A 15,334-nucleotide genomic window follows, 5' to 3' on the forward strand; every position below is an offset into this window, starting at 1 on the left:
GTGGAACAGGTTGAGAGCTTCAAGTTCCTTGGTGTCCACATCACCAACAAACTATCATGGTCCAAACACACCAAGACAGTCATGAAGAGGGCATGACAAAGCCTATTCCCCCTCAGGAGACTGAAAAGATTTGGCATGGGTCCTCAGATCCTCAAAAAATTCTACAGCTGCAGCATCGAGAGCATCCTGACTGGTTGCATCACCGCCTGGTATGGCAACTGCTCGGCCTCCAACCGCAAGGCACTACAGAGGGTAGTGCGTAAGGCCCAGTACATCACTGGGGCCAAGTTTCCTGCCATCCAGGAGCTCTATACCAGACAGTGTCAGAGGAAGGCCCTAAAAATTGTCAAATACTCCAGCCACCCTAGTCATAGACTGTTCTCTCTGCTACCGCACGGCAAGCGGTACCGGAGCGCCAAGTCTAGGTCCAAAAGGCTTCTTAACAGCTTCTACCCCCAACCCATAAGACTCCTGAACAGCTAATCATGGCTACCCGGACTATTTGCATTGTCCCCCCCACCCAACCCCACCCTCTCTTTTACGCTGCTGCTACTCTGTTTTTTATCTATGCATAGTCACTTTAACCCTACCCACATGACATATTATCTCAATTACCTCGACTAACCGGTGCCCCCACACATTGACTCTGTACCGGTACCCCCTGTATATAGCCTCCCTACTGTTATTTTATTTTACTGCTGCTCTTTAATAATTTTTTACTTAAGTTATTTTTCTTAAAACTGCATTGTTGGTTAAGGGCTTGTAAGTAAGCATTTCACTGTAAGGTCTACACCTGTTGTATTCTGCTCATGTGGCAAATAAAATGTGATTTGATTTGTGTGAGGTGAAGAACAAATGACTGAGAAGCTCAGCTTATTAGTGGTGAACGTGATGAGTTAAGACAATCAGAAATCAGACATTGCCAAATGGGAACTTTCCTACATATGTATGCATTCTGGAGAGAGACGCACCATATCTTCGCCACACATCCCTCCCCTTCTTCTTGATGAAACATATTAAGCTATACTCAAGAAACATTATCTTCCCACATATTTTAGACGCTTTTCCCTGACAGCCGCAACTCAATCAGCTGGACCTATTGCCACGCGCACTACACTAATTGCGGGATTCCCAAATAGGCATAGGCCTACACACTTGTGATTTGAAACAGTCCACAGCAAAAACAAATGAAGAAGCTAATGATCCTCTGTGGCTAAGTCATGCTCCCGGGTGAAGTATTTTGAATGATTTGATTTAGACAGGAGTTATTTTATAATAACATCAATTTACTTTAGGGCAATCCAGCATCCTAACAGTGCACTTTGCACCCGCCAACTTCCCTTTCCAATTCGCAAGAGGCTGAAACCAGAGATCTGTTTATAATGACGAGATGCTCATGTCTCTGCCCTAACAATGGGGCTCTTTGTCCCAAAGGCGGGAAAGCAGGAGACAAGCTTAAACTTGCATATTATTCTCATAGAAAGGCATTGGGCTTATTCTGTACAGATTTAGGTGAGAGTGAGCCCTCTCGCTTTGCCTCTTCCTCTCTGCTGAAACTAGGCTATATCACTGGAGAAAGCATCCGAGTGAGTGAAACAGTGCCCCTCTATATGTAGCCCATGTATCTGATGATATTTGGCCAGAAATAGTATGACATGCCATCAGGGGCGCAACTTTGGTTTTAGAAGTGGGGGGGACATAATATATATATTATGTCCCCCCCACTTATGTCCCCCCCCCCAATATATATATATATATATATATATTTTTTTAATCTAGTCGGATTAACACTCCAAACAGCCTACCCGACCGCTTGGAGGCATCCGCATGGTCCTAAAGCACACAGTTGCCTCGTTTTGTATCACATTCCAATGATAAAACTGGGGGGGGGGACAAAAATGCTATTTCAGAATGTGTGGGGGGGGGGCATGTCTTCTGATGTGATTTAAGCATTGACATCAACTCAGAACATTCAATTTTGTTGTTTCTCTGTGAACAAATCATTTTGAGAGTGAAAACCCCAACAAATCTAAAACAAGGAAGAAGAAAATAGAAGAAAAAAATCACAGATTTTATAGGGCCCACCTTAGTTTTTTATTAACCATTCTTTTACCAGGTATATTGACAGTAAACATACTGCACTACTTTCTCTTGTACACTTAAGGACCCAGGGAAGAGTTTCAGGGATTGAGGAGAAGAGAAGAATGTGCATATTTGAAAGCTAAAAAAAGATGAGTAGCTTTCCTCATGCTAGAAAAGGTTGGCGATCCCTGATGTAGTGAAACCCTGATACATTTATTTTTGCAAAACATAGGCTATAAATAATACATGTATTGTTTAAATACAGGAATTATGCTCACTTTATAGCAGATTTGCTGCACTTCGGGAGTGGCATCCTTCACAGTCATGGCTAGAAGGGATCCAGTTTATGTCAAATGAACGTCAAAAGTAGATTTTTGTAGCATTTTAGCTAACCCTAACCCTTTCCATAACCTTAGCCTAATCATTCTAACCTGCTATGTTAATGATCCTAACCTGCTGCGTAGGTTTTCCTAACCGGCTACAAAACGTCAAACCTGAATTTAATTTGACAAAAGCTGGATCCCATCTAGCCATGACCTTCACCTCGGAGGCGACGCCACACATCAGCATGATTAGTTGAAGTAGGAAAGTTAGTTAAAGACGAAAATACCTACGAAAGATTTCACGAATTAATTTTTACTTCCTTGTTTATATTTTGACGATCACATGTGAAAGGTACGATTATATTTATGAAGTGGATAAGCTGTTTGTATTCACACAATGAAATGGACATCCCCCTGCGGAGAAAAGCAGGTCCACTGAGCAGAGTGGTCGTCCATTCTAATAGCACTTATAAAATATATGTTATATTCGTATTCGTGGATTAATTTACCTCTACCCAATGCATTTTTGAAGGTTTTTGATTACGGAAAATTCTAATACAATCGTAAATCTTCATGAAAGGCATCAGGTAGAAGTAAATTAATCCACGAATACAAATATAATTTTACATTTGTCTTAAATTACCACGTTTTCATGAATTTGATAAACTTGACCCCCACTCAAAAACAGTAGAGGACTTGAATAAGGAAGTAGGCGGGACTTTCCTAGCGTATTGTGCTTCCTGGTGCTCTGACCCCACATCTTAATATCTTTGTTATTTTGAGGATAACTGTCTGTCTGATCATTGACAATGCCTGGAGAAGGAGTTGACTGCATCATAGCAAATTGCTATGTCCATTGTAAAAGCTGCGGCTCCAGAGAGGTTTCTTAGTTGATTCACTTCTTAACACACAGTGAGATACTGGATGTGGCTGTTCATCCTATGGGGGTGGGGGGATCTAACAGGTAAGCAGTATCATTTTGAACTCTAACCTATAAGCCCATCTTTATACATATTATTTAACCCCTGATAAGCTTGAGTATCAGACACCTGACTGAAGTATGATGCAGCGCCAGCAAAGCCTTCAGAGTTAGGTTGCACTATATCTCGCCCTCCATTTGGCAAATCTGACCATAACTCTATCCTCCTGATTCCTGCTTATAAGCAAAAACTAAAGCAGGAAGCACCAGTGACTCGGTTAATAAAAAAGTGGTCAGATGACGCAGATGCTAAGCTACAGGACTGTTTTGTTAGCACAGACTGGAACATGTTCCGGGATTCTTCAGATAGCATTGAGGAGTACACCACATCAATCACTGGCCTCATCAATAAGTGCATCGATGATGTCGTCCCCACAGTGACCGTACGTACATACCCCAACCAGAAGCCATGGATTACAGGCAACATCCGCACTGAGCTAAAGGGTAGAGCTGCCGCTTTCAAGGAGCGGGACTCTAACCCGGACGCTTATAAGAAATCCCGCTATGCCCTCCGACGAACCATCAAACAGGCAAAGAGTCAATACAGGACTAAGATTGAATCGTACTACATCGGCTCTGACGCTCGTTGGATGTGGCAGGGCTTGAAAACTATTACAGACTACAAAGGGAAGCACAGCCGCGAGCTGCCCAGTGACACAAGACTTCCAGACAAGCTAAACCACTTCTATGCTCGCTTCGAGGCAAGCAACACTGAAGCATGCATGAGAGCACCAGCTGTGATCACGCTCTCCGTAGCCAATGTGAGTAAGACTTTTAAGCAGGTCAACATTCACAAGGCCGCAGGGCCAGACGGATTACCAGGATGTGTACTCCGAGCATGTGCTGACCAACTGGCAAGTGTCTTCACTGACATTTTCAACATGTCCCTGACTGAGTCTGTAATACCAACATGTTTCAAGCAGACCACCATAGTCCACCTGCCCAAGGACACTAAGATAACCTGCCTAAATGACTACCGACCCGTAGCACTGACGTCTGTAGCCATGAAGTGCTTTGAAAGGCTGGTCATTACTCACATCAACACCATTATCCCAGAAACCCTAGACCCACTCCAATTTGCATACCGCCCCAACAGATTCACAGATGATGCAATCTCTATTGCACTCCACACTGCCCTTTCCCACCTGGACAAGAGGAAAACCTACGTGAGAATGCTATTCATTGACTACAGCTCAGCATTCAACACCATAGTGCCCTCAAAGCTCATCACTAAGCTAAGGATCCTGGGACTAAACACCACACAGCCTATAGGGAGGAGGTCAGAGAACTGGCCGTGTGGTGCCAGGATAACAACCTCTCCCTCAACATGATCAAGACAAAGGAGATGATTGTGGACTACAGGGAAAAAAAGAGGACTGAGCACGCCCCCATTCTCATCGACGGGGCTGTAGTGGAACAGGTTGAGAGCTTCAAGTTCCTTGGTGTCCACATCACCAACAAACTATCATGGTCCAAACAAACCAAGACAGTCGTGAAGAGGGCATGACAAAGCCTATTCCCCCTCAGGAGACTGAAAAGATTTGGCATGGGTCCTCAGATCCTCAAAAAATTATACAGCTGCACCACCGAGAGCATCCTGACTGGTTGCATCACCGCCTGGTATGGCAACTGCTCGGCCTCCGACCGCAAGGCACTACAGAGGGTAGTGCGTACGGCCCAGTACATCACTGGGGCCAAGCTTCCTGCCATCCAGGACCTCTATACCAGGCGGTGTCAGAGGAAGGCCCTCAAAATTGTCAAAGACTCCATCCACGCTAGTCATAGACTGTTCTCTCTGCTACTGCAAGGCAAGCAGTACCGGAGTGCCAAGTCTAGGTCCAAAATACTTTTCAACAGCTTCTACCCCCAAGCCATAAGACTCCCGAACAGCTAATCATGGCTACCCGGACTATTTGCACTGCCCCCCCCCCCCCACCCCCCACCCCATCTTTTTACGCTGCTGCTACTATGTTAATTATTTATGCATAGTCACTTTAACTCTACCCACATGTACATATTACTTCAACTACCTCAACTAGCCGGTGCCCCCGCACATTGACTCTGCACCGGTACCCCCCTGTATATATAGCCTCCCTACTGTTATTTTATTTTACTTCTGCTCTTTTTTTCTCAACACTTTTTTGTTGTTTTATTTTACTTTTTTATTAAAAAATAAATGCACTGTTGGTTAAGGGCTATAAGTAAGCATTTCACTGTAATGTCTGCACCTGTTGTATTCGGCGCATGTGGCCAATGAAATGTGATTTGATTTGATTTGATCTGGTACCACAGACTCATGACCACAACATACTTCCTTTACCCAAACAACATACTTCCTTTACCCAAACAACATACTTCCTTTACCCAAACAACATACTTCCTTTACCCAAACAGCCATTAGTCACCTGAGCAGAAATGCAACTTGTAAAGACTGGTGGTATATTTGTACTCTGGCTTCGACAGTTCCTTCCCCTGTGATCATTTTTGTTTTTATATTTATTTCATCATGAACTTTGCTGTATAGTTCAGTGTAACTAGAATTCTATAGGAGGTAAATTATTGTTTTGTACACATGTAAATAAAGTGTGTAGATGTAAAGACTTAACAAACAAAAGGAGGAATCAGAACTGTTATGGATGTACAAAAAATATATAATAAAAGCAAAGTATTTTACATGAATGTTTGTGTTTTTAATAATTGACCAACATGTATGTAATTGTCAGCTAATAACTGCAAGGAGTAGGATAACATTTTCAATAGAATGATGGTACACCAAGGTTGCTTTTAGAGCTGGGTTTATATTACATTTGATTAATTTACACTTCTGAAGCAGCTTACATTACATCTTAGGATCAGAGGTATTAAATACCCAACATATTCTAGTCATCTGAAGAGTAAAATGACTGACAAACTGAAAAAGCACTAGACAGTATTTCATTGGAGCAAGTCAGGGAAGTGAGAAACTAACAGAGGTTACAGCTACACTGGGTGTCAGTAGGCAATTCAGCTACAGGTTAAGGCGGAGCCTGATGGGTCCCTGGAGCTAAAGGAGGTTCATGGTTGCCACAGTTGCCATGGGTCTACCCATCGAGTAGCAATGCCATGCAGACGGATCAAGGGAGCATGTTTTGAAAGTAAAAAACATGGATGAAATTACGCAGCAGGACACTCATCTGCAGAAAGAGAGAAATAAGGTTGACACTTCTATCCAGAAATATTGTCCAACTTAAACACACTTCACAAACAGAGATGGGATGTACCGTTTTTGGGGAGGATAGCGATGTTTTCAGGCATTATGCCAGTGTCCAGGGAGAACTGCCTAAACTTCTGCAGCAGGTCAGGGCTCAGGTCTGTCCCACGGGCTGTAGACACAACACATGTAGTACATGGCAGACTAAATATACTATGAAGGATACAATATCATTTCTAATAAAAGATTGCTAAATGATAGGGAAAGGAATAGTGAAATAATGAGACTGAATTATAGGATTTGACAGAGGAGTGGAAAGGATCTTACCATACAGGTTGGTGAGCACAGCTGAAACACCCTTGGTCTTGGTGTGAATAAGAGCATACTCGTCATACTTAACATCAACGACACGCATGTCATTTTCATTATTCCAGCCTAGAGAGTGACGAGAGGGAGATGAATTGACAATATCATACATAGGCCCATTAGTGCACTGTGTGTATGTGTTTAAAGGTTCTAGACTTACGCTTGCACTTCAAGATGAATTTCCCCGGAAGGTTTGTCTTCTCGGCCAGGTGGTTCATTCTCCAGCAGGAGCCATCAGCGCTACAGAGACAATACAGTTCATACAGTATCAGCACAACGTCTCTCTCTTTCTCTCTTACTTCCGCCTAGCATATGCCATTTCCAGGTCTCCGTCAGCAGTTGGTGTCAGTATGGCGGTGCCCATCTTCATGCTGGCCTTGTGGTTGATGAACCACTGGGCATTAGTGGCAAATCCAACCAGGTACCATTTTCCTGCCACCTGCAAAAACCAGCCCTGATTAGATTACATAATCTCCTCATTTCTGTCGGCAGGGGTCACAGAAAGTTTAAACCTTAAATCTGTGAGAGCTGATACTGAAATATTCCTGAATCATTCATGAATGAAACACCCAACAATGTGTCACTAGAATTCCCACATTTCTCTTCATCCCTTCCATTTGTATCTTGTTTTCATCACAGTTTTCTTTCTGTATTTCTTCTCCTCCTGTTTCTTTTTTTCTCCATAACAATCCCTAGTTTGGTCCTCGTCATTAGATTTTTTATGTAACCCTGATTTCTAGTTCATCCCTCTCTTCAGTCTCTCTCTTACCCCTTGTAGATTGAAGTCTCCTTGGGGCATAACCTCAGCGGTGACAACCAAGGAGCAGAGCAGTGCTCCTAGTGCTCTCAGCAGTATGGTCGTCATGGCTACAGCAGAGCAGGGTCAGTATCATTAATTATAAAGGACAGAATATAATATCTGTTTTTCTTTGCTGCCTCTCACTCCTATATATACTGTAGAGCATGGGCTTACATAAACACCACCCTCCCATACACACACAAGCTGCTACCTGCTACCATCTCTACCCCCTGCCCCTTAGAGATACACACACACCAGTTACACAATACCCTTGGGTGGAGATGGGGCTTATGGGGTCACTCCTCCCTCTGTAGAACACTGGAGGTTCCACATAAAGGAACGTCATGAACTGCATTTTGAGATGATGAGAGAGAGCGTTCATCAAAGTGCAAGTACATAATACACATTTCATCTCAAATAAGTTCAAATAACTTTAGAAAATATACAATGAGTTGCCTTGGTGATTGTCAGCAGGTTATGAGTGTGTATGTAATATGTGTGTGCATGTGAAGTGGGCTGAAAGCTCTTGTAAGCATCAGCCCATCAATTTAGAAAATAAAATACAGCAGCAAAAATAGGTAGACAGTGATAAACAAAGCAGTATCTGCCCCTCCAGTGCTTTCTGTGGGCAGGAACTAGAGAATCAAATCTAACTGTCAGCATTTTAGATGGTAAACAGAGCTCCACCTAACACACAATCCCTGTATCTGACTTCGTGTGTGTGAGTGTGTGTGTGTGTGTGGTTTAATGTGAAATGTAACTATCAGTGTTAAACCTTGCTTGAAAAGGAAGTGCAAGCCTTCATGTAATCATATCTCAGGTCAACACAATGTTTAAGGTATAGTCAACAAAAAATACAACCTACCATGATTTTCCACATACCTTTTGAGTGGTATATCCCTTTAAATATTATACTGGTTCGGGCAAGTAATCCTTATATAAGTTCTAAGAAATGATTTTCCAGTTGGTAATTTTCCACTCTTTTGGCAGTCGGAGGCGGCAGACATACTGTGATGAAACACCTGAAACAGGTGTAGGCAAGTCTATGTATAACAGACACACCTACAGCTCATATACTGTATCTTGCCAGTTGAAACAGTGGTCTCGAAACATATAAATATTCAATCCAATACTAAGAAATCTAACCAATAAATGTTCTAAGCATCTAATGACAATATTTGTGTGCTTATTTCAGGTGTGTAAATACAATCAAACCATGATTGAGGGGCTAAGATAGTTTATCGGAACATTATTTTATTAACAAAAAATGTAATTCACTTTGTTAAGTTTAACATTAGGCTACCACTTGAAAATGTAATGACATGTATTACATTCCAAAAAATTAAACCACAAACGATTGTAGTCTACTGATTGAACAACCATGCATGCAAGTTTAGGTATTACTGTGTTATGTTCTATGGTATAGATTAACTAGTATGTGCTATGAGCAAGAAAACGGACAGTCATCAATTGTACTGGATGCCACTATGTTCATTCTGACAGATGGCAGACTCAGCTTGTGGATTGCACTGGGGAAGTTTCAAGATGTGTTACTGCAAGTCTTTTCACACCAGCTTTGCTCCCAGCTGTCCCATAGCAAATTTTATGAGAAAGGTGACCTCTGCTGTCCATCTACAGTATTGACACTGTGTTCTTGAAATAGAGAGAGGACAGAGGAGAGTACAAGTCTTTGTATGATTGGACTAGATGATAGAAGGTAAAACATATATTACACAAGTTGTACTAAATAGGAGGGTACTCACTCATATAGTCTTTGGTACTCACCATCCTGTCAAGTCTAGCTTCAAATCCTTCATAAATGGCTGACTGTGTGGATAAAGGACAGGAGGGAAGCAAAATGAGGGAAACAATGCAGACAATCCTCCACTCTAAGATGTTCATATAGAATGAACAAGATGTGTAGTTGACAGTATGTTTATGATGTCTTCATACAGTTATTCTTAATTGTACCATGCTCACCTGTCTTGCAGACACCGTTAGCAATACCTTTTCCTAAATTGGGAAATCAAATCAGAAATGATTGTGTTAATCACTGATAGATGCTAGACAGAGAGACAGGCAGGCAGACAGACAGACAGACAGAAAGGACAGACAGAAAGGACAGACAGACAAACAGACAGACAGATATTGCTCACCAACGTCAACCACTTTATGAAGCCAGTTCATCACTGAGGGGAAAAAATAACACAGTAATAACTACACAGTCAAACATGTGGACACTTGAGCAATGGCATCATCACTTTCATGATCACAACTCACCTTGGGTCGTCACTAGAACAAAGACAAAATAAATACCATCAGTTTTGTCCAAAATATCAGAATAAATATTGCATTACTAATGCAGAGTAATCCTTATATGCTTGCAATAATATTTTTTACTTACATCTCAAATGTTCATTTACAATGGCGTCCTCTGTTACTTTAGCTAAATAAAAAATAGTAAACAATGTTTGTTTAATCATAGAATTTAAGTACACTACAAGTTGGAAAACTACATACTAAATATGAATCAGTATGTTATAGATGTGTGGAGTCTTTAATGTGTCTTTAATAATTGGTTAGGGCAATAAGAACTCCTCCTGTTGATCACTGTTTTGGGTACAGAAATAAATGTGTTGCACTCACCCAGATCTTCGGATCTAGTTTTCTGTTTCAAAGTATTTACAATTCGATTAGGGTCTGCAACAGACACAGCCAACCACCTCATGAACGAATGAATGGCCAAAACACTTATTAAACATGTGGACATGATGTAACGTTTTAACATCAAAGCTCTCAATTCTTAATAAAGTTACAATCATCATACAGTGTCACATGCAATTAATCATGCAAGGAATCACCCAGAAAAGACAGTGGTGGAGGGGAGAGAAACAGAGAGGAAGAGGACAAAGGCAAGCAAGTAAAGTTATAACACGACTCACCCAGGGCCTCTTGAATCTTCTTCACTCCTCTGGGTAATGACATCCTATTTTTCTTGGTTTTACGTTTTCCATCTAAAGATATAAAACAGGGAGGTCGTGTCAACTGAGTCAGTCACTCAAGGATCTCCTGTAGCCTACCCTGTAACACTGTTATCATAATCACATGACTATACCCTGTGTGTCATGCTGCATGTAGTGATCTATGTCATACTCACCAGATTCAGTCAGCAACAGACATGCCACCACCAGCATCACGATTAGCATTGATTTCATCCTAGTACTGTGATACTTTGCATACCTCCTGCTTATTCTGGTGACTTATATTCTAGTTCTGTTCCTTTTCTCCTCCCCTCACCCTCTACTTTTTATTGCCCTCATCAAACCCCCAAAGACAGAGGGATAACTACCAGTTTTCAGCTTTGTGTGTGTTTTGGTGAAATATGGTAATCACAGGTAAAACCTGCCATCAGTTAATCATATGCTGTCATTACAGGTTGTAATCACCTCTTACAATGGGTGTGGCCCTCTTTTGGGTTGCATTCAGCAGACACCCAATTGAGGGAAAATGTTTTCAGCAAAAAGAAGACTTCACACCGCAATTGATGCTCGTCTTTCCTGTTGACAGAATTATATTTGAACGTCCAGAACCAACTCAAAGTCATTGCATGTGTGTTTGTTTAGATCTATTTAACTGATAGAATCCCTACCTGATGTGATACCATACAATCATGGGAAACATGTCAGTCACTACTTGGGATTATTTAATAGGTGTACAGTAATTGCTGTGATAGATTAATTTAATCACATCCAAAACACAAAGACTGAAATGTGGTAAGTGAAATTATACAACAAGCACTTCACTGAGTGTTTGTTTGTTTTACAAAAATTGGCTGTCAAATGTTTATTTACATTGCATTGTAACAAAATACATTTAGTTAAAGGTGTAGACGGCTTTTAGTACAGACAGACATTTACCAATGGAAGTATACAATACAGTATATTACACTACAATACAGTACAGGTGACCATAAGCAACAAGGGTACAGATGATCCAGAGCAGGCATGGCGGCTGGAGTATGGGGGTGGCATCCTCTGCAGGGAGTTACAGGTAATCAGAAGAAACCAATAGGGTCATGGTGAGCTTTGGGATTCTGGACACCATTCAGCTCCAGTTTCCCGCCAGCGTGGGGTAGTGTTTTATGGACGCACAGGTGCATAAATTCATCTCCACCAACATGGACCTATGAGAAAGGGAAGGATTAGGGTCTGATGAGTGATCCATAGGTGATGGAGAGACGGGACTCTCAAGGCTCATATGTACTGAGTAATGACCAGTTTGTTTAGTGTTTACAAAGCTCTTCCAGTACATGTTCACTCCCTATACATTTTTAACACAGCCTAAGGCTTTGAAACCCATACAGGGGTGGTGAGGGTGTGGCTGGGAGTCACAGCTCTCACAGTGCTTGAAAACAAAATTATGTCTCACTGTAGTACAGGGTTTCCCAAACTCGGTACACGTTTTGGTTTGTGCCCTAACACTACACAGCTATTTCAAATTATGAAAACTTTATGATTAGTTAGGGCAAAAAACAAAACCTGCACAGAGTTTGGGAAACACTGCTGTGGTGGAACCAATACATTTATTTTTGCTAAACATAGGCTAGAAAGCAGAGACAAAACGATTTTAAAATACACATTCTCACTTGAATGAAGAAGTTGGTCCCAGCCACAACTTGTGTTGTGAATGTTTTTGCGGTGAAAACATCAAACTTCTTTCCAGCTTTCTTCTCTACATGTGGAAACATTTAAACGACAAATCAGGCAATGACTCGGTTGTTCCCACAGCATTCTACATTTACTCCATATAGCCTATGCACACCTAGAGTCCTATAGGTTTGACTTAGTGTTATTCCATTTGTGAGTAAATACTATCTAAGTCATTATTCAATAGCCGTCAAGATTGATGATCATGCCTTCACCAAGCTTGCATGAGTGTTATCTCTGTTGAAAGATTAGTATATTCAGTTGGACAGCTGAAAATAGATAAGTAAAAAATTAAAAATTGCAGTAAAATAAAATAACAGTAGGGAGGCTATATACAGGGGGTACCGGTTAGTCGAGGTAATATGTACATGTGGGTAGAGTTAAAGTGACTATGCATAAATAATAAACAGAGTAGCAACAGCGTAAAAGAGTGGGGTGGGGTGGGTTGAGGGGGCAATGCAAATAGTCCGGGTAGCCATGATTAGCTGTTCAGGAGTCTTATGGCTTGGGGTTAGAAGCTGTTAAGAAGCCTTTTGGACCTAGACTTGGCGCTCCGGTACCTCTTGCCGTGCGGTAGCAGAGAGAACAGTCTATGACTAGGGTGGCTGGAGTCTTTGATAATTTTTAGGGCCTTCCTCTGACACCACCTGGTATAGAGGTCCTGGATGGCAGGAACCTTGGCCCCGGTGGTGTACTGGGCCATACGCACTATCCTCTGTAGTGCCTTGCGGTCGGAGGCTGAGCAGTTGCCATACCAGGCGGTGATGCAACCAGTCAGGATGCACTCGATGGTGCATCTGTAGAACTTTTTGAGGATCTGAGGACCCATGCCAAATCTTTTCAGTCTCCTGAGGGGGAATAGCCTTTGTTGTGCCCTCTTCACGACTGTCTTGGTGTGTTTGGACCATGATAGTCTGTTAGTGATGTGGACACCAAGGAACTTGAAGCTCTCAACCTGTTCCACTACAGCCCCGTCGAAGAGAATGGGGGCGTGCTCAGTCCTCTTTTTTTTCCTGTAGTCCACAATCATCTCCTTTGTCTTGAGCACGTTGAGGGAGAGGTTGTTATCCTGACACCACATGGCCAGGTCTCTGACCTCCTCCCTATAGGTTGTCTCATCATTGTCGGTGATCAGGCCTACCACTGTTGTGTCGTCGGCAACCTTAATGATGGTGTTGGAGTCGTGCCTGGCCATGCAGTCATGGGTGAACAGGGAGTACAGGAGGGGACTGAGCACGCACCCCTGAGGGGCCCCCGTGTTGAGGATCAGCGTGGCAGATGTGTTGTTACCTACCCTTACCACCTGGGGGCGGCCCGTCAGGAAGTTGAGGATCCAGTTGCAGAGGGAGGTGTTTAGTCCCAGGGTCCTTAGCTTAGTGATGAGCTTTGAGGGCACTATGGTGTTGAATGCTGAGCTACAGTCAATGAATAGCATTCTCACGTAGGTGTTCCTCTTGTCCAGGTGGGAAAGGGCAGTGTGGAGTGCAATAGAGATTGCATCATCTGTGGATCTGTTGGGGCGGTATGCAAATTGGAGTGGGTGTAGGTTTCTGGGATAATGGTGTTGATGTGAGCCATGACCAGCCTTTCAAAGCACTTCATGGCTACAGACATGAATGTTACGGGTCGGTAGTCATTTAGGCAGGCTATCTTAGTGTTCTTGGGAACAGGGACTATGGTGGTCTGCTTGAAACATGTTGGTATTACAGATTCAGTCAGGGACATGTTGAAAATGTCAGTGAAGACACTTGCCAGTTGGTCAGTGCATGCTCGGAGTACACGTCCTGGTAATCCGTCTGGCCCTGCGGCCTTGTGAATGTTGACCTGTTTAAAGGTCTTACTCACATCGGCTACAGAGAGCTTGATCACATAGTCATCCGGAACAGCTGATGCTCTCATGCATGCTTCAGTGTTGCTTGCCTCGAAGCGAGCATAGAAGTGATTTAGCTCATCTGGTAGGCTTGTGTCACTGGGCAGCTCGCGGCTGTGCTTCCCTTTGTAGTCTGTAATAGTTTGCAAGCCCTGCCACATCCGACGAGTGTCAGAGCCGGTGTAGTACGATTCAATCTTAGTCCTGTATTAACTCTTTGCCTGTTTGATGGCTCGTCAGAGGGCATAGCGGGATTTCTTATAAGCGTCCGGGTTAGAGTCCCGCTCCTTGAAGGCAGCAGCTCTACCCTTTAGCTCAGTGCGGATGTTGCCTGTAATCCATGGCTTCTGGTTGGGGTATGTACGTACGGTCACTGTGGGGACGACGTCATCGATGAACTTATTGATGAAGCCAGTGACTGATGTGGCGTACTCCTCAATGCTATCGGAAGAATCCCGGAACATATTCCAGTCTGTGCTAGCAAAACAATCCTGTAGCTTAGCATCTGCATTATCTGACCACTTCCTTATTAACCGAGTCACTGGTGCTTCCTGCTTTAGTTTTTGATTATAAGCAGGAATCAGGAGGATAGAGTTATGGTCAGATTTGCCAAATGGAGGGCGAGGGACAGCTTTGTACGCGTCTCTGTGTGTGGAGTAAAGGTGGTCTAGAGTTTTTTTCCCTATGGTTGCACATTTAACATGCTGGTAGAAATTAGGTAGAACGGATTTAAGTTTCCCTGCATTAATGTCCCCGGCCACTAGGAGCGCTGCCTCTGGATGAGCGTTTTCCTGTTTGCTTATGGCCTTATACAGCTTATTGAGTGCAATCTTAGTGCCTGCATCGGTTTGTGGTGGTAAATAGACAGCTACAAAAAATATAGATGAAAACTCTCTTGGTACATAGTGTGGTCTACAGCTTATAATTAGATACTCTACCTCAGGCGAGCAAAACCTCAAGACTTCCTTAGTATTAGATTTTATGCACCAACTGTTGTTTACAAACATACACAGACCGCC

The 15,334-nt window shown here is 42.7% G+C and overlaps 1 protein-coding gene across 1 annotated transcript; it reads right to left on the bottom strand.

The window, feature by feature from the left end:
- Nucleotides 1–6,078: 6,078 nt before the first annotated feature.
- LOC121579568 (lipocalin-like) lies at nucleotides 6,079–8,229 on the bottom strand. Its single transcript, XM_041894278.2, has 6 exons — nucleotides 7,710–8,229; nucleotides 7,240–7,379; nucleotides 7,101–7,180; nucleotides 6,902–7,009; nucleotides 6,645–6,746; nucleotides 6,079–6,557 (listed from the first exon to the last, which is right to left on the bottom strand). Exons 1-6 carry the CDS (start codon nucleotides 7,803–7,805, stop codon nucleotides 6,538–6,540), a joined length of 546 nt encoding a protein of 181 aa, XP_041750212.1. The 5' UTR covers nucleotides 7,806–8,229; the 3' UTR covers nucleotides 6,079–6,537.
- Nucleotides 8,230–15,334: the final 7,105 nt, after the last annotated feature.

Source organism: Coregonus clupeaformis, chromosome 13 (assembly GCF_020615455.1).
Source record: "Coregonus clupeaformis isolate EN_2021a chromosome 13, ASM2061545v1, whole genome shotgun sequence".
NCBI lineage: Eukaryota > Metazoa > Chordata > Actinopteri > Salmoniformes > Salmonidae > Coregonus > Coregonus clupeaformis.